At 43.3% G+C, this 18,619-nt stretch overlaps 1 protein-coding gene across 6 annotated transcripts in view; it reads right to left on the bottom strand.

The window, feature by feature from the left end:
• The window catches only part of LRP1 (LDL receptor related protein 1), a 524,929-nt gene that overhangs the window by 358,427 nt on the left and 147,883 nt on the right, over window positions 1-18,619 (bottom strand). For all 6 annotated transcript variants that reach the window (XM_078780908.1, XM_078780909.1, XM_078780910.1 and 3 more), the window contains exons 4-5: window positions 8,818-8,937; window positions 8,130-8,258 (exon numbers count right to left, since the gene is read on the bottom strand). In XM_078780908.1, coding sequence (XP_078637034.1) covers window positions 8,130-8,258; window positions 8,818-8,937 — 249 coding nt within the window. The remainder of the gene's footprint in view (window positions 1-8,129; window positions 8,259-8,817; window positions 8,938-18,619) is intronic.

Below are 18,619 nucleotides of genomic sequence, written 5' to 3'. Positions count from 1 at the left end.
TTGATAAAAAGGATTTGACTATTGCTAAAAAGGATTTGACTATTGATAAAAAGGATTTGACTATTGATAAAAAGGATTGCACTCTTGATAAAAAGGATTTGACTCTTGATAAAAAGGATTTGACTCTTGATAAAAAATGATTTGACTCTTGATAAAAAGGATTTGACTGTTGATAAAAAGGATTTGACTCTTGATAAAAGGGATTTGACTATTGATAAAAAGGATTTGACTATTGATAAAAAGGATTTGACTATTGATAAAAAGGATTTGACTGTTGATAAAAAGGATTTGACGATTGATAAAAAGGATTTGACTCTTGATAAAAAGGATTTGACTATTGATAAAAAGGATTTGACTATTGATAAAAAGGATTTGACTATTGATAAAAAGGATTTGACTATTGATAAAAAGGATTTGACTATTGATAAAAGGGATTTGACTATTGATAAAAAGGATTTGACTATTGATAAAAAGGATTTGACTATTGATAAAAAGGATTTGACTGTTGATAAAAAGGATTTGACGATTGATAAAAAGGATTTGACTCTTGATAAAAATGATTTGACTATTGATAAAAAGGATTTGACTATTGATAAAAGGGATTTGACTATTGATAAAAAGGATTTGACTGTTGATAAAAAGGATTTGACTATTGATAAAAAGGATTTGACTCTTGATAAAAAGGATTTGACTATTGATAAAAAGGATTTGACTCTTGATAAAAAGGATTGCATTTTTATCTCATTCAATAAAAGACCCAGGTCTTGAGAAATCATGCCAACAGTGATCAGTGACAGAGGTTAGGGTCAATGAAATTGGAGAAGAGGAATCGGGAGCTAAGGTCAGTAGAGAGTCAAGAGGCATAACACGCGAGGGGCCATGGAGGGATGTGGAGAAGACAGGCGGCAGATTGTGGGCTCAGCAGGGTGCCCGGGCGTGAAGCAAAGATGTTTGTTTGTTCGAGATCATTTACGAGTTGCCTGCTTGAGGCCCAGTGCCATGTTACTGGCATACCAAAGGAATTCCTTTCCTGGGATAAAATTTCAATATCATCTGGTGGGTGGGAAAAGAAAATGAGGAATTAGGGGCACACCGAAGGAAATAATAGAATTAACGGATGAAGAAAAACCCAAAAGTGTGATCAGATTATCCGACAAACTGAATTTTTCGTGCACGAGGCTTTAAAAATGCTTAATGCTGGGCATGAGTTTCTTGTATCAGGCACGCGTCTCACGTGCATTGAATGTACGTAACCAAATGGCGGATTGCCCACAGCTGCCAGCTGAGATCTGACAATCAAAAACATCATCGAGCAACATCGCCAGGGTGCCCGAGTTCGGGCAATGGAGAGGAAAGGAAAATAAAAACAGCCAGCCACCAAAAACATCTCAAAGCGATTGCGTGATTGTGCAGCTGCGTCACCGTGATTCTGTGTGGTCTGAGCCTGGTGTTTGGGTGCTCGAGGCCATGTGACGAGGGGTGTTGCTTCATCAGAAAAGACACAAATGGAACCGTGGACATCACTTCGAAACCCCCTTTAATAAACTAGTACACCCCCTCACTGCGGGAGCAGCAGGAAGTCATGTTATTATCCTTATTATTATTGCCAATTATTATTACTAACAATTATGTTAGATCAGGTCATTGAAAAGATTAGACCGTGCCTCACCGTTCTGAATTCCCGATAATAAAATTTACTTCCGTGAGGGTGTCGGGGGGTTGGGGAGGGGGCAATATCGCGTCACAAAACTGCGGGAGTGGAGATGTTGTTTCGTAATATCATTAATATTACACTATTATCATAAGTGTTGTTATTAGTTTTGTAATTAGAAGTGACTTTGAAAAAACGCCATGAAAAATGCCTTGGAAGAACTCCACGGAAGCAGCAGGAAGGGTCGTGTTATTAAGTCTTGTGGGGTATTTCTAGACTACAGTAGATCTTTGATCATGTGCAATCGTCGACGTCATAAACATCGACTGATGTCCGGATTCTCCAAATTAATTTCAGTTTGGTGTTAAACAGCATTAGCGACTGTTTAAAGTGTTAATCAAACGTGTTTGGGGTTTATAATATTTTTACTTATTGTAGGGTGCCCCACAAAAACAGCACGATAAGCTATTTATACACGTTCGACACTGCATTTGGCCAAGGAGAAAACACCCCTTGGGGAGGTGGGATATTATAAGTATTAATATTGTTTTGTAATAATGTTAATATTAAGCTTTTATCATTACTTTTGTTATTAGAAGCGGCCAAGGAGAAAACACCCCTTGGGGAGGTGGGATATTATAAGAATTAATATTGTTTTGTAATAATGTTAATATTAAGCTTTTATCATTACTTTTGTTATTAGAAGCGGCCTTGGAAAAACGCCTCAATAAATCTAACTTAACACAGATATACACCTCAACACGTATCCCCCTTAGCAGAAAAAAACGCCCTTGAGGAGGGGTGCAAATTAATTTGCTGCAACCTTCATTGTGTGACGCTTAGTCCGCCTGTCAAGTTTGGTTGAGATTGGATAAGTAATGACCGAATGCATCGCGGTCAAAAATCATCAGACAGACACACAGCGAGACAGACACCAAATTGCGTATTTTAGGACGAAGATCCCACATTGTTTTGCACCACTCAGAAGGTTTTGCTTTTCGATTTAGCAAGCGAGTTCACGTGTGACGTGTGTGTTATTATATTAAAGCTGTGATTTGTGACCAAATCTTCTTGGTTGGAACAGAGCGATGAAAACAAGACCACTTCCCACCCCTGCCCAATCAATGGAGGAGAAACACAATTTATATGAGAGTAAATCACCTTGAGGAGTTCAAAAGGAAATCTTCCCAATTAGGTCTGCTCAAACAGAAACTTTAACGAACATTCTGAATGGGATCTGTATCTGTACCTATACTGTGCAAATGCCCCAACGATGGGGATGTTTATGTACAGTGGTACAGGGATCAGCGCCATTGCTGAAATTACGTTTCAATGGGGGAGTTTCAACATGAAAAATCTTAATCAATTAAACTACATTTGGAGTCTAGGCTGGAATGCTCGTTTTGAAATTGGCTGAGTCAGTGGATGACAAAATTCCAAAGGAAATGTACATTCCCAAACATAACCTGTTTATTAGAGGCCTACGTTATTAACGTGATCTTCATCCGCATGCATCGGTCATGATGCCGGAATCCCAGGTTAAAATTCAGTACGCATTGTGATCTGTCTCTTGTTTACCAATTTCCTCGTTATGGATGTTGTGATCTGTCTAATGAGGTCCCCTGCAATTCGGTGTAATATCTTCCATGAGTTTTGGATCACTATTTAAATTGAAAGAAAAATCTGCACACTTCCTTTTTGGTGTTTGCCCATTGTAATGGCCTGGGATGATGTCTCCCTGGATTGATGATTCCTTTTCGTTGAGACTTTCTGCCATCTGAGTTCCTCCTTTAGAGGATGTAAAACACACTCGTCTTTGCTGGCCTCTCTTCTATCTGCTATTTTTTTTTCTATTTCTCTTTCTTATCTGTACTTTTGCATTTTCAGAAGTTTTTGCATTTCCAGCAACCTTGCATTCATGGTGTCTCATTTGTTCCCCAAACTGACAAGTCCCGTTTTAATGCCTTTTGAGTGATGGTCTATGCCCGATGGTGATGCCCTGTGGAAATCTCTATCAAGAGATGAAGAAACTTTCACTCTGGCACTAAAAAAATGAAATGATGGACACAGGCTTCGGTTTAATCTTGATACGTCTGCCAGTCTGTCACCGAAGGTGGACGGAGGTTATATTTTCACCCTGTCTGTGCGTTTGTCTGTCTGTCTTTCTGGGAGCAGGGTATCTGAAAAGGTTGTGAACAGATTCAAGTGAAACTTGGTGGACATGTTGGGCATGTGACAAGGACCAATTAATTCGATTTTGGTGAAGATCCGGGACCGGATCCAGATACGAGAGATTTTCTCAGTGTTTCGTCGACATTGAGAGACGGGCCTGGGCAGCTCACCATCATAGCATCCACTCTGAATTCTTCATTGTACCAGAGGGTACTTGAGGATAATGTGAGACCATCTGTCGGAAAGTTGAAGCTCAACCGATGGTGGACCTTGCAACATGACAATGACCCTAAACATAACAGTAAATCCACCAAGGAATGGCTGAAAAGAAAGAAATGAAGGTTTCTGGAATGGCCAAGTCAAAGCCCGGATCAAAATCCCATCAAGATGTTGTGGGGGGATTTGAAACGAGCTGTGCATGCAAGAAACCCTCAAACATCGCACAGCTGAAAGAATTCTGCACGGAGGAGTGGGCAAAAATTTCTCCCAGTCGATGTCAGAGACTGGTTGACAGTTATAAGAAACACCTACTTGGGGATGGTTCTGCCAAAGGGGGCAATACCACCTATTAGAGCCAAGGGTGTACTTACTTTTTCCACGTGCGAAATTTGCATTTATGTTTTTTTAAATTATACAATGGACTACAAAATGTAAATGTTTGTTATATTATATTATATGTTCATGATATATGTTCATGATATTTGTTATATTATATCACCTTTATCTATCAATATTGTTGAAATGAAGATCAAATAGCTGTATGTTGAAATATGTTGAAAAAGTCAAAACTTTACATGGGGTGTACTTACTTTTTCACGTGACTGTAAATCGTCAGCGAAAAATGCTGAATGTTGCTTTGGACAATCTCTGCTTTGGTGTATGATGGTGGAATAATACATTTTGTTGAGGCTCATGTCGGTTTGCATCAGCAGACAATTCGAACGAAGAGTATTATTGCTAACAACAGTAGAAACTATAACGGCACTCAGTCGAGAGCATACATCGCCAGGTGAACAGTATATGTTTTGTATCCCAGAGTAGACCAGAAAATCACAATACAGAATCACATTTCATCAAAATCATCCGTCCACAACTTTTTGAGATATCCTCCTATATATCGTTTTTAGCCCAATCTCCCAATGGTGAAGAATCACTTCAAAAATTTTACAAGCCGGATCTGGATCTTCACCAAATTTTAATCGTTCTTCCTGGTCGCACACACAACCTCTCCACCAAGTTTCGTCCAAATCCGTCTGTAACTTTTTGAGATATCCTGCTATATATCGTTTTTGGCCAGATCTCTCAATGGTGAAGAATCACTTAAAAAATTATACGAGCCGGATCCGAATCCGGATCTTCACCAAAATCTAATCATTTCGTCCTGCTCACATGCACTACATCTCTGCCAAATTTCGTCCAAATGCATCCACAACTTTTTGACACATCTTGTAAACAAACAGACAGACAGACAGGGGTGAAAACACAACCTCCACCCACCTTTGGTGGTGGAGGTAACAAAGTCGACCATCCATCGGAGCAAGAGGCTTTGTTTCCCAGGGTGGTATGTATACCTTTGTCAACCTTCAGATCATTGGTGTCTCATTGGTTGATTTTCCAAGTGGCTACAAGCTACACTACATGACCAAAAGTATGAGGACACCCCTTCTAATTTGTGGATTCGGCTATTTCAGCCACACCCATTGCTGACAGGTATATATAAATCAAGCACACAGCCATGCAATCTCCATAGACAAACATTGGCAGTAGAATGTCGTAATGAAGAGCTCAGTGACTTTCAACGTGGCACCATCATGGGATGCCACCTTTCCAACAAATCAGTTCGTCAAATTTCTGCCCCGCTAGAGCTGTCCCAGTCAACTGTAAGTGCTGTTATTGTGAAGTGGAAACGTCTAGGAGCAACAACAGCTCAGCCCTGAAGTGGTAGGCCACACAAGCTCACAGAACGGGACTGCCAAATGCTGAAGCGTGTGGCGCGTAAAAATTTTGTGTCCTCGGTTGCAACACTCCCTACCGAGTTCCAAACTGCCTCTGGAAGGAACGTCAGCACAACTGTTCGTCGGGAGCTTCATGAAATGGGTTTCCATGGCTGAGTAGCCGCACACAAACCTAAGATCACCATGCGCAATGCCAAGTGTCGGCTGGAGAGGTGTAAAGCTCACCGCCATTGGACTCTGGAGCAGTAGAAACACGTTCTCTGGAGTGATGAATTGCTTCACTATCTGGCAGTCCGCCGGACGAATCTGGGTTTGGCGGATGCCAGGAGAACGCTACCTTCCCGAATGCAGAGTGCCAACTTTAAAGTTTGGTGGAGGAGGAATAATTGTCTGGGGCTGTTTTTCGTGGTTCGGTCTAGGCCCCTTAGTTCCAGTGAAGGGATATCTTAACGCTACAGCATACAATGACATTCTTGATGATTGTATGCTTCCAAATTTGTGCCAACAGATAGGGGAAGGCCCTTTCCTGTTTCAGCATGACAATGCCCCTGTGCACAAAGCGAAGTCCATACAGACATGGTTTGTCGAGATCAGTGTGGAAGAACTTGACTGGCCTGCACAGAGCCCTGACCTCAACCCCATCAAACACCTTTGGGATGAATTGGAACGCCGACTGTGAGCCAGACCTAATCACCCAACATCAGTGCCCGACCTCACTTATGCTCTTGTGGCTGAATAGAAGCAAATCTCTGCAGCAATGTTCCAACATCTTGTGGAAAGCCTTCCCAGAAGAGTGAGGAGGCTGCTATAGCAGCAAAGGGGGAGGGGAACCAACTCCATATTAATGCCCATGATTTTGGAATGAGATGTTCGATGTTCGGGTGTCCGCATACTTTTGGTCATGCAGTGCAGCATGTGGACCTTTCTTTTATCCCAACCCAGTGTTTGCAGTTAATACTGTCTGTGGTAATGGCCTTCAAACATGGAGGAAAATAATGCAGTAGATCCTTCGAGAGGTGGTCACAAGGTTTGCAGCCATTTTTTTGTGCTTGGAGGATGGCCAGCTTTTCCGTTGTTTGCTTCCCCCTGAAGTCAATTAAAAGAAAGGCAATGCACAAATATGGGATTTGCACCATGTGAGATCGCAGCAACATGAACCTCTTCCTCATATGATATTACCAAATAGGCCAGCCCAATATCAATCATTCAGAATAGTCTTTTAAGGCTTTACACAAGGTGTAGCGATAAATTTCCAGGACAGAGAATGGCACCACCACCGACATGCCAAGGATGAAAATTTCCTCAAGCGGAAGAGCAAAGGTCAAAGGTCAAGCGCCGTTGCTCAAAACTGTCGCGGAGAGATGGGTTTCCATTTCAGGGCAACGCTGTGTTCCTGAAGCATGAATTTATTGCACAGCATCACATTACAAGTTTCAATTCCTGCTTTGCCTGCTTGTTGTGACGTTTCTCTGTGTGACTTTCCCCTGTTACATGGGCTAAAAAAAAGGAAAGACAACAAAAGACCATTGGTATGATGAACGAATTCAAATTACTGCGACGAACCTGCTATTTTTAAGAAGTACGAGTGTGATGCTTCATCAAGCAGTGAGTGCACCTGTCCAGTGCATTCCCCCACAGGGTACCTGCTTTGGAAAGTATAAATCTGAGTAGTCCCTCAGGTAAGTATCATATTTTAGATAGAACATATTCCTGCAACGTTTTTGGGTTTTTTTTTTTTTTTTCAACAGATGCAGCGAGATTTGATTTTTACCTCCACCACCAAAAGTGGACGGAGGTAGATTACACCCCCACCCCCCCCCCCCCCTTTTGTCTGTCTGTGAGCAGGATATCTCAAAAGGTTATGGACGGATTTGGACGAAACTTGGTGAACAGGTTTGGTTTATGAAAAGGACACGTTGATTCGATTTTGGTGACGATCTGGATCTAAATCCGGATACTAGAAATTTTAAAAGTAATTCTTCACCATTGGGAGATAGGACCAAAAACGATATTTATTAGCATGATATTTCACAAAGTTGTGAACAGATTCGTCCAAAAGTTGGTGGACAGGTTGGGTGTGTGACAAGGACAAATTGATTCGATTTTGGTGAAAATCTGAATCCGGATCGAGGTCCGGCTCCGATAATTTTTGAAAGTAATTTTTCACCATTGGGAGATAGGGCCAAAATCGATACATATCACGATATCTCAAAAGGTTATGGATGGATTTGGACGAATATTGGTGGATGATTTGGGAAGGTAACTAAAACAAGCTAATTACTCCAGTCCAGAAAACAAGTTTTAATTTTGTAGTGTGGCTAACTTTGTCAATAAACTTGAGATGAACTTACCATTCTTAGCCTTGCAGGAGCGCCCGTCCAACTGGAGGAGGTATCCTTCTACGCATCCACAGGTATATGAACCATCGGTGTTCTGGCACTGCTGGCTGCATGACCCATAAATGTTGCACTCGTCAAAATCTGTTCACACAATTGGTCGAGATGGGAACAAGAGTGTCTGAATCGGCTGAATGCTCAAACCCAGCAATCTTGAGCGAACAAAACAAAAAAAAATGTTCATGGCAACATAAAAATGTCCGCCCTCAGTTGTACAAAAGCAAATCAAATTGCTTGAAACATCGTGACGGTTGAACCAGCACAGCTTTTTCTTGAAGTGTCCTTTGTTGTTTTTAATGCTTTTTTATTAACTGAAATGTGTTTCGGTAACCTTACTGTAGTCAATGATAGATGAAGAATAATGGGTAAAATATCCCTGTATTGAAACATGGGAATTTGAACGAGGGCTTTCTGGATTACAGTGTTCCAGAAGATACTCTTAGACATCCCTCGTACAATTTCGCAGGGGATCTGAAAGAAATCCCATGATAATTCCAGCAGATTTCATCAAACGATTTTGTAAAGGGATATATAGCAAGTGATAAACGCATTAACGTGGAAAATAAAATCACTAAACTCGGAGGAAAGGAGGAAAAAATATCTCATCTGCATTGCTGGCCGACGCGAGGGGTGATTGACATACCTTTGCAGCCCCGGCCATCTTCAGTGACTTCGTAGCCATTGGCGCAATAGCATGCTGGCCCGTCGCGTGTTATCGCACACTTGTGACGGCACATTGTCGGAGTGCAGTTTGATGCCATTGCTGATGACGTCATGTGGACCGAAAGGCAAAGAAAGGGTCAGTCATTTGACAATATTTTTACAAGTTCCGTTCAAAGCCTTTTTAAACATTCTTTACAAACACAACGTTCCTTTACTCATTCATAGTTTTGAATATGCTTTTTTTTTTAAAATGAAAACCATACATTACATAATTATGCTCTGGCATTTACACCTTGACGTAAAGGTATTGTTGGAAAATCTCAAAATTGTGCAAAAACTGTACATTGGTGGAAGATTTGCATAAGACAAAGGTAAAAAAAAGGAGGCTAATTATGGGTCTCAGGGTTGTGCGATGTGCAATAAAACATGTCAGTAACATTTATGCAAAACCTAAGCGAAATCAAAGTTTAGAACAACAAAATGAAGTTAGAAGTATATTGGGCAAAGAAAAAATAATTGTTTTCCAACTTTAGTACAATCGCTTCCTTATTTCATGAGAAACCTATATATATGGATGAATATATAATTATATATATATAATTATATATATATATATATATATATATATATATATATATATATATATATACATATTTAAAATCAGGGAGTACATTCCTGTGTGGGGATAGTGTGAAAAAATTCCAACTCAACCCAGGACTCGAACCCACGGACCTCATCACTTACGCGGTGACAGCCCACCGAGTTATTGAGTCTCAAGGATATCCTCAGAGATTTCTCACACGAACACTGCAAGCTTTTAATGGCCGATGTCTTACGTATGTGTATGTGAAAGTGCATTGAAGATGAACTAATCTAACAAATGAACTCATCTAACTTATACACACACACACACACACACACACACACACACACACACACACACACACACACACACACACACACACACACACACACACACACACACATATATATATATATATATATTTTTTTTTTTTTATATATATATATATAAAAGTTCAAAACACACCTGGTCACAAGTCCGCCGCACTGACCGGGTCCTCAGTCGAGGTCCTCAGCATCATCCCGTTTCAGCCCTTCAACCTCGATACGGTCAGCTAAGGTGGGCCAGCAGGGGCACATACACATCCACATGCAGCAACTGCACCTGGATGCGTACATACCCCCACCCCCAGCCAGTGCGAACAACAACAACACCTCCACATCCAGAATCCACAGCACCAAACAAACATGGTGGAACACTCAAACACCCACCTTTACACCCATCACCACTCACCAACAAAACACACCAGATCATTCATACACACACATACACACACATACACACACAACACCAGCCAACCAACCACCTACCCTTACATCATACACCACGCAACACACAAAAACACACACTCATGCAAAAATTAATTCATGCAAAAACACACACCCTCACCCACTCACTCATATACACAAAATAAGAAATAATAATGGTAAAAAAACAAACAAACAAAAAAAAACAGACAACCAACCTACACCGTTCGACGTGCCTCCATAAACTTCCTCCATATCCAAAATGAGCCTTTCAAGGCAACCTGGGCCACCTTGTCACACATCCTCCTTCTTTCTGTCCCACACACTCCCAGCCGAGCAAGAAATGCAGAAAAGGAATTGCCAATATACCCTCTACACCCCACCTCAAATGGCTGACACGAAACTCGCCAACCCTTCTCCCGGCACTCTGCCTCCAGCTCACTGTACTTTCCTCTCTCCCGCTTATGCACCTCCTCCATATTATCTTCCCAAGGTACCGACAATTCCCCGAAGATGACCTGTCTTGTTGCACCTGACCAAATGACAATGTCAGACCGCAACCTTGTCACACAGATCTCCTCAGGGAATACCAATTGTGGCTTTAGATCTGCCACCACCTGCCAATCACAAGCATCTGACAGCCCTCTTGCTTTCCACCTCCTCCTCTTTCCACCTCTTACCACTTGGCCCTCTTTGACAAACCAGACCTCTCCCCCATCAGTCTCCTTATCCACTCTTCTCTCTCTCGATCTCAGCACCTCTTGTTGCACCATCTGCATCAACACCGCCAGCACCTGATCATTTCGCCACCTGTATCTTCCTGCTGCCAACGCTACTGAGCATGCACTCAGTGCATGCTGCACCATTCCCACACCTCCACACAAATAACATCTCTCCTCCTGCAACAACCCCCACAATCTCAAGTTTACTGGTGACGGAAGCACATCATACGTTGCCCGCAACAGGAAATTCAACAATATTGGCTCCATCCTCCAAATCTCTTGCCACTTCAATATCCTCACCTGCACACCTTCCCACTTAGTCCAAGCACCTTGCTGTGCCTGACCGACTGCTTTCACATATCTCCCCTCCTCTTCCTTTCTTCTCACCTCCCTCTCAACCATCTTCCTCCTCTCTTTCACACATGCCTTTCCCCATCGCTCATGCTCCATCCACCCCAAGCTATGCTGAACCATCCCCATGACCTCCTCCTGTTGCAACCGCTCCTCCATCTCGTCCACCTCTACTCTTGCATTCCATTTCCGACTTCCCTTCTTCTCTGGGAGAGCATTCTTTACCACTGCATCACTTGAATCCCGCAACATCATGAACTCCCGCACCCTCACCACCTTAAACTCCTCGGTTTAGGATGTCAAGGGAAACTGGAGTTTTCCACCCTGACCATAAAAGGCAATGTTCGTCAAACAGCGTGGTACTCCCAACCACCTCCTCACAAACCCACTCACCACAACCTCATCCTCTCGACATGCCCAATTGCAATATCATACATCATCAATGGCCACAATACTCGTGGCATCAACCCAAACTTCAAACACCATACCTTCAACTTACCTGGCAAACCACATCAATCAATCCTCTTCAAACCTCTCAAAAGCTTGTTTCTGACCTCCTCCACTCTTCCCACATCATTCAACTCCACTGTATACCATCTTCCCAAACTTTTCACAGGGGCCTCTACCAATGATGGAACCACCTCCCCTCCCAGCTCAAACCTGTGCATGTTATCCACCACTCCTCGTCTCACTACCACACTCCTCGACTTTCTTGCTTTAAATCCCATTCTTGCCCACTGCATCAACCTACTGCAATCGGCGCTGGCGGTGTTGTCTGGTCAGACGTGGCTTTCTCAGGGGACACCTGGCACGATAGCCTGCTTGAACCAGTCGTTGGTTGACTAGCCTTCTGGATACAGGCACATTTGTCAGTTGCTGCCACTCAGCCCTAAGCCGATTAGCTGACTTGGTACGGCCATTGCGGACTAACCAGTGCAGCTGGCGATCATCCCTCCTTGTGGTTCTGCGGGGACGTCCTGGCCTCAGTATTGGAGTAGGGACACCCCTCTGAGCATTTCGTTTCAGGATCTTTGACACCTGACCTTGAGTGAAGCCATACTGCCGAGCAATAGCACGCTGTTTCATGCCGGAATTTCGTAAAGCCACCACTAAATGACAAACAGCATTGTCGAGTTGACGGACCATCTCCAGGGGAAGCGGCAATAACTTTTGTAGACGTGCAGCAGTTGTTTTCCACTAATACAGAACACAACAACCCTTATATACCCAATTGTGAAGCCAATCGTCAAATGCACCTGTCCGTACATTTTGTCACGCCACCTGTGATATAATCCTGTTATTGACTTCTTGCTGTGACGGACCATCAGTGACATGGTTCATTTAACAAAGAAATCATTGAAGCGTAAAAGAAACTCACCAGATTGATATACCGAGTTCAGAAAGTAAACCCAAGTCAAGAAAAAAAAAAATTCCATATTAAATGCCAAGTCTGTATATATACACAAAGAATTAAGTTAAGCACCCCCCCCCCCCCCGTTTTTTTACAACCTCGCACATTACAAGTTTGTTGTCGTCAAAACAGTGTAATATACCCATGATATTGCTATATTTTCTGGAGAAGTGATATTATGGTCACATAAAAACATAACAATCATGCCGTTTTCAATATTTTATTCTGAATAATTTAAGGTGAAATTTTTTGGGAATTTTAGGCATATTTTCACCTCAATTTAAGTATGGAGCTATAGGTCCATCACGGACAGTGTGGATGACGTTTATGTTTTCTAACGTACAGTCATTGTTCTGAGAAGACCTCTAGCGATCTTTGCGTCAATAACGTGTGTAGGACCCACGTGATCGGATCACTACTCAACCCAACTCAACCCTACGAGTGCACTCATCTGCATTTCATCAATGGATAATTGCTAATGTCATACCAATCATTATTTGATCTCACATACCTTAGAATATATGCCAATGTATACATATACACAAAGAATATATATTAGGGGGTGCTTACCTTAATTCGTTGTGTAGGGGTGCTTAACTTAATTCTTTGTGTATACATACATACACTGCATGACAAAAAGTATGCGGACACCCCTTCTAATCAGTGAATTTGGCTGTTTCATCAAAGTCGTTCATCAAATTTATGCACTGCTGGAGCGGCCCAAGTCAACTGTAAGAGCTGTTATTGTGAAATGGAAACGTCTCGGAGCAACAACAGCTCAGCTGTGAAGTGGTAGGCCACACAAGCTCACAGAATGGGACCACCGAGTGCTGAAGCGCGTAGCACATAAAAATCGTCTGTCCACGGATGCAACACTCACTACCGAGTTTCAAACTGCCCCTGGAAGCAACGTCAGCACAAAACTGTTCGTCGGGAGCTTCATGAAATGGGTTTCCATGGCTGAGTAACCGCACACAAGCCTAAGATCACCATGCGCAATGCGAAGCGTCGGCTGGAGTGGTGTAAAGCTCACCGCCCATTGGACTTTGGTGCAGTGGAAACACATTCTCTGGAGTGATGAATCACACTTCACCATCTGGCAGTCCGACGGACGAATCTGGGTTTGGCAGATGCCAGGAGAACGATACCTGCCCGAATGCATAGTGCCAACTGTAAATTTTGGTGGAGGAGGAATAATGGTCTGGGGATGTTCTTCATGGTTCAGGCTCGGCCCCTTAGTTCCAGTGAAGGGAAATCTTAACGCTACAGCATACAATGACATTCTAGATGATTGTGTGCTTCCACCTTTGTGGCAAAAGTTTGAGGAAGGCCCTTTCCTGTTTCAGCATGACAATGCCCCCATGCACAAAGCGAGGACCATAGAGAAATGGTTTGTCGAGATCGGTGTGGAAGAACTTGACTGACCTGCACAGAGCCCTGACTTCAACCCCATCGAACACCTTTGGGATGAATTGGAACGCCCACTGCGAGCCAGGCCTAATCGCCCAACATCAGTACTTAGCCTCACTAATACTCTTGTGGCTGAATAGAAGCAAATCCCCACAGCAATGTTCCAACATCTAGTGGAAAGCCTTCCCAGAAGAGTGGAGGCTGTTATAGCAGCAAAGGGGGGAAGGGGGGGGGGGGGGATGCAACTCCATATTAATGCCCATGATTTTGGAATGAGATGTGTGATGTTCGGATGTCCACATACATTTGGTCATGTAGTGTATGTACATATCAGGGGCGGAACCAGAAAAAATTTAGGGGGGTGGGGGGGGGGGGGTTCACTTGAGGTTAAAATACTCAGACAGCATAATCTAATAATCTATACCACCAAGCCTTATTTAAGTCAATGTATTCGTCTTCTATTTTTTTTCACTTGACAAAATTTAGCTAAAAGATGTAAAATGTCATGTGAAATGAAAATATTTTACAACAAATCTCAGCACTGCGTCTGAGAAATTAACACAGAGCTGCAGGAGAAAAGTAACATGGCTTGGATTAATTGCTTCGTGAAGGAAAATGATGCGTATGATTGTCCATTGTCCAATGACATCTCGCACGACGATCATGTGATAGACGAGAACGGCACTCGGTCGGGAGCATAGCTCTGCCAGGTTGAACAGTTTACATTTTGTATCCCACTGATAAAGCTGATCTGGACTCGAACCTGAACCAAAATCAAATCGGCTTCTTATTGTCGTTGAACCAACTCATCCACCAAGTTTAGTTATAAAACGTCCACAACTTATTAAGATATCATGCTATGTATCGTTTTTAAACCTATCACTCAATGGTGAAGAATCAATTATAAAATTAAATAATTCTCGTATCTGGATCCTGATCCGGATCTTCACCAAAATCGAATCGATTTGTCCTTGTCACAAACCCAACATGTCCACCAAGTTTCGTCCGAATCCGTTTACAACTTTTTGAAATATCATTCTATATAACGTTTTTCGACCAATCGCTGCATGGTGAAGATGAATTCCATGAAAATCGTCACCCACGTGTGATTCCGTCACATTGCCTGGTCTGCCTCACTGAGAGTAGTACTCGTCTGTAGCCATGTGACAGTTCTGGTTCAATACATATAATTGAATTCTCTCTGCTCTTCTTAGCATTCAAGATAATTACCTTATATGTTCAAAATTAGAGTGCACATGGTGATTCCGTCACGATGGAATTCATGTGAAGAATCACTTTTAAAAATTCTCATATCTGGATCCATATTCCGATCTTCACCAAAATCGAATCAATTCTTCCTTCTCACATATTGAACCTGCCCACAAAGTTTCGCTGAATCCATCCACAACTTTTTGAAATATCGTGCGGTATATCGTTGTTGCCCTATCTCTCAATAGCGAAGAATCACTTAAAAAAATTAATAATTCTCGTAACCGGATCCGGATTTTCACAAAATTCAAATCAATTCGTCCATGTTACACACTCAACCTGCCCACCAGATTTCATCTAAATCCGTCAATAACTTTTTGAGATATCCTGCATGCAAACAAACTGACAGCGGTGAAAACAACCTCTGTGCATTCCAGATGGCGGAGGTAAGAAAAGGTAGGGGCGGAGTAGAGAGTCGGGGGGAGAAGAGAGTGAAGTGAGGAAAGGAGAGTAGTGATGAGTGGAGAGGAGTGAGGGTGGAAGGAGAGGACTGAGGGCAGAGGCAGGTGAGGGGAAAGAGGAGTGAGGCGAGAGGAGTGAGGCGAGAGGAGTGAGGGGAGAGGAGAGAGTCGGGGGAGAGGATAGTGAGGTGAGGAGAGGAGAGTAGGGATGAGTGGAGAGGGGTGAGGAGTGGAGAGGAGTGAGGGTGGAAGGAGAGGAGTGAGGATAGAGGAAGGTGAGGGGGAAGGGGAGTGAGGGGAGATAGTGAGGCGAGAGGAGTGAGGGGAGAGGAGTGAGGGGAGAGGAGTGAGGGGAGAGGAGTGAGGGGAGAGTAGAGAGTAGGGGGGGCGAGGAAAGTGAAGTGGGGAAAGGAGAGCAGTGATGAGTGGAGAGGAGTGAGGAGTGGAGAGGAGTGAGGATGGAAGGAGAGGAGTGAGGCCAGAGGAGAGTGAGGGGAAGAGCAGTGAGGGAAGAGTGTGGGGAGAGGAGTGAGGGGAGAGGCGTGAGGGGAGAGGAGTGAGGGGAGAGGAGATCGTTTAAATTCATTTTTTCCCTCATCAATCTACACTCAATACCCGATAATGACAAAGAGAAAACAGGATTTTAGAAAGTTTTGCAAATTTATTAAAAAGAAAAAACTGAAATATCACATTGACATAAGTATTCATACCCTTAACTCAGTACTTAGTTGAAGCACCTTTGGCAGCGATTACAGCCTCGAGTCTTCTTGGGTATGACGCGACAAGCTTTGCACACCTGGATTTGGGGACTTTCTGCCATTCTTCTCTGCAGATCCTCTCAAGCTCTGTCACCGTCGGTGGACAGCCATTTTCAGGTCTCTCCAGAGATGTTCGATTGGGTTCAAGTCAGGGCTCTGGCTGGGCCACTCAAGGACCTTCATAGAGTTGTCACTAAGCCACTCCTGCATTGTCTTGGCTGTGTGCTTCGGGTCATTGTCCTGTTGGACCTTCGGCCCAGTCTGAGGTCCTGAGCGCTCTGTTTCAAGTTTTCATTAAGGATATCTCTGTACTTTGCTACGTTCATTGTTCCCTCAACCTTGACCAGTCCCCCAGTCCCTGCTGCCGAAAAACACCCCCACAGCATGATGCTGAAACCACCATGCTTCACCGGTGGGATGGTATTGGGCAGGTGATGAGCGGTGCCTGGTTTCCTCCAGACATGACGCTTAGAATTGAGGCCAAACAGTTCAATCTTGGTTTCATCAGACCACAGAATCTTGTTTCTCACAGTCTGAGAGTCCTTTAGGTGCTTTTTTGCAAACTCCAAGCGGGCTTTCATGTGTCTTTCACTGAGGAGAGGCTTCCGTCTGGCCACTCTGCCATAGAGCCCAGATCGGTGGAGTGTTGCAGTGATGGTTGTCCTTCTGGAAGTTTCTCCCATCTCCACACAGGATCTCTGGAGCTCAGCCAGAGTGACCATTGGGTTAATGGTCACCTCTATTACCAAGGTGCTTCTCCCCCAATTGCTCAGTTTGGCCAGGCGGCCAGCTCTAGGAAGAGTCCTGGTTGTTCCAAACTTCTTCCATTTCAGGATTATGGAGGCCACTGTGCTTTTGGGAACCTTCAATGCAGAATAATTTTTTGTAGGCTTCCCCAGATCTGTGCCTCGACACAATCCTGTCTCTGAGCTCTGCAGGCAGTTCCTTCGACCTCATGGCTTGGTTTTTGCTCTGATATGCATTGACAGCTGTGAGACCTTGACATTGACAGCTGTGAGACCTGTGATTGACAGCTGTACAGGTGTGTGCCTTTCCAAATCATGTCCAATCAATTGAATTTACCACAGGTGGACTCCAATCAAGGTGCAGAAACATCTCAAAGATGCTCAAGAAAAATGGAAGGCACCTGAGCTAAATTTCAAGTGTCATAGCAAGGGGTATGAATACTTATGTAAATGTGATATTTCAGTTTTTTCTTTTTAATAAATTTGCAAAACTTTCTAAAATCCTGTTTTCTCTTTGTCATTATCGGGTATTGAGTGTAGACTTTGAGACCTGGTAGGTCTCTGTTTCATCTCCTGAGGCCCACCCACGTTTGGGAATAGCAGACAACAAATCACACATACACACACACACACACACACACACACACACACACACACACACACACACACACACACACACACACACACACACACACACACACATACCACGCACACACACACAAACACACACACACACACACACTAGCAGCACACACAATTTATGCAAAGCTTATGGCAGAGCATCCACTTGAAGCTGAAACAAGCCGTGAAGCCTTTTTTTGGACGGGAGTTGGGACACAAAGAACAGCCCGTCCGGAAAGGCTTCGGACAAATGGCCGCCGTTAATGACCAGGGGGAAAGGCCTGAAAACGAGCAAATTTGAAGAGCAAAGAAGTCATTCGATCTCTGTAAAATGAACCGCACTGTTGTGTTTTCATTCTTTTTGATGGGAATGCTGATCTGCATGGTCATGACAAAATACAATCTACATTCTAAACAAGACATTTTGACTTATTGTTGCCTTCTTCGACTTCTTAATATCCCCATCAGGTTTCTTGTCTTGTCTTCCCCCGATTTCACAATCGATCGCACTCTGGGTTCAGAATGCAAATGGGAATCCGTTTTGCAGGAATTCCGAGGACCGGAGGGACTGCGCATTACGATATGGCACACTTCAGAACACCGTTAATGCCAATGAGTCCAATTAACAGAAATGGCATAATTACCTCCGCCACCAAAGGTGGATGGAGGTTATGTTTTCACCCCTGTCTGTCCGTTTGTCTGTCCGTTTGTGAACAAGATATCTCAAAATGTTGTGGACGGATTCGGATGAAATTTGGCAGAGA

This window comes from Myxine glutinosa, chromosome 6 (assembly GCF_964187855.1).
Source record: "Myxine glutinosa chromosome 6, kmMyxGlut1.1, whole genome shotgun sequence".
NCBI lineage: Eukaryota > Metazoa > Chordata > Myxini > Myxiniformes > Myxinidae > Myxine > Myxine glutinosa.
This window is presented reverse-complemented; position numbering and strand designations above follow the sequence as displayed.